Consider the following 616-nt stretch of genomic DNA (forward strand, 5'->3'; position numbering starts at 1 on the left):
CCGCGGGGCTGGCGGCGGCTCCGGGGCCCCCATTCTCCAGCCAGGCCCGGAGCCGGCGGCCGCAGCTGGGGACGAGCATGCGCAGCGCGGGGAGGGCGGGCTGAGGCCTGGGGCGGAGCTGGGGAGGAACCCAGCGTGGCTGAGCCCAGGCTGTCGTGGGGAGGCGGTGCGGCCAGATCCTCAGAGATCGGGTCGCGTATTTGCCAACCATGATCTCACACGAGTGATAAGTGGGGGTGGGGTTGATTTGCCATCCGGGCTTGAAGCCTTTGAGGATCATGTGCCCCAGCTTTTCTCTAGTCCCCTGCCCAGCGGCTGGACCCCTGCTGGGATTGGCACAGGATTCCAGGAGCTGGGGCTTTAAGAGGTGGGTGATACCGGTCACGGGAGGGGACCAGCCTTGTCAGTGCCTTCCTGCAGTGTCCAACACCAGACTGCACCTGTTAGGCCAGATGAAAGGATGCCATTGTGTGTATCCTTTCTCACTTCCTGCAGTCCCACTTTTGCAGGGCTCGTGCCAGGTTTTTTGCTGCCACAAGCAAAAAAAAAAAAAAAGCCAGCATGCCACTCCTTGAAAAGTGCCGCTCCAAAGAGCTGGAATGCGGCCCCATTCATA

At 61.4% G+C, this 616-nt stretch overlaps 1 protein-coding gene across 2 annotated transcripts in view; it reads right to left on the bottom strand.

The window, feature by feature from the left end:
- MFSD9 (major facilitator superfamily domain containing 9) overlaps positions 1 to 103 on the bottom strand; it is a 15,593-nt gene extending 15,490 nt beyond the window's left edge. The window contains exon 1 of one of the 2 annotated variants that reach the window (XM_032790281.2): positions 1 to 103. This exon is cut by the window's left edge and continues 114 nt beyond it. In XM_032790281.2, the coding sequence (XP_032646172.2) occupies positions 1 to 33 (33 nt within the window). In that variant the 5' untranslated portion in view covers positions 34 to 103. The other variant, XM_032790282.2, reaches the window with a different exon arrangement.
- Positions 104 to 616: the final 513 nt, after the last annotated feature.

Source organism: Chelonoidis abingdonii, chromosome 1 (genome assembly GCF_003597395.2).
Source record: "Chelonoidis abingdonii isolate Lonesome George chromosome 1, CheloAbing_2.0, whole genome shotgun sequence".
Lineage (NCBI taxonomy): Eukaryota > Metazoa > Chordata > Testudines > Testudinidae > Chelonoidis > Chelonoidis abingdonii.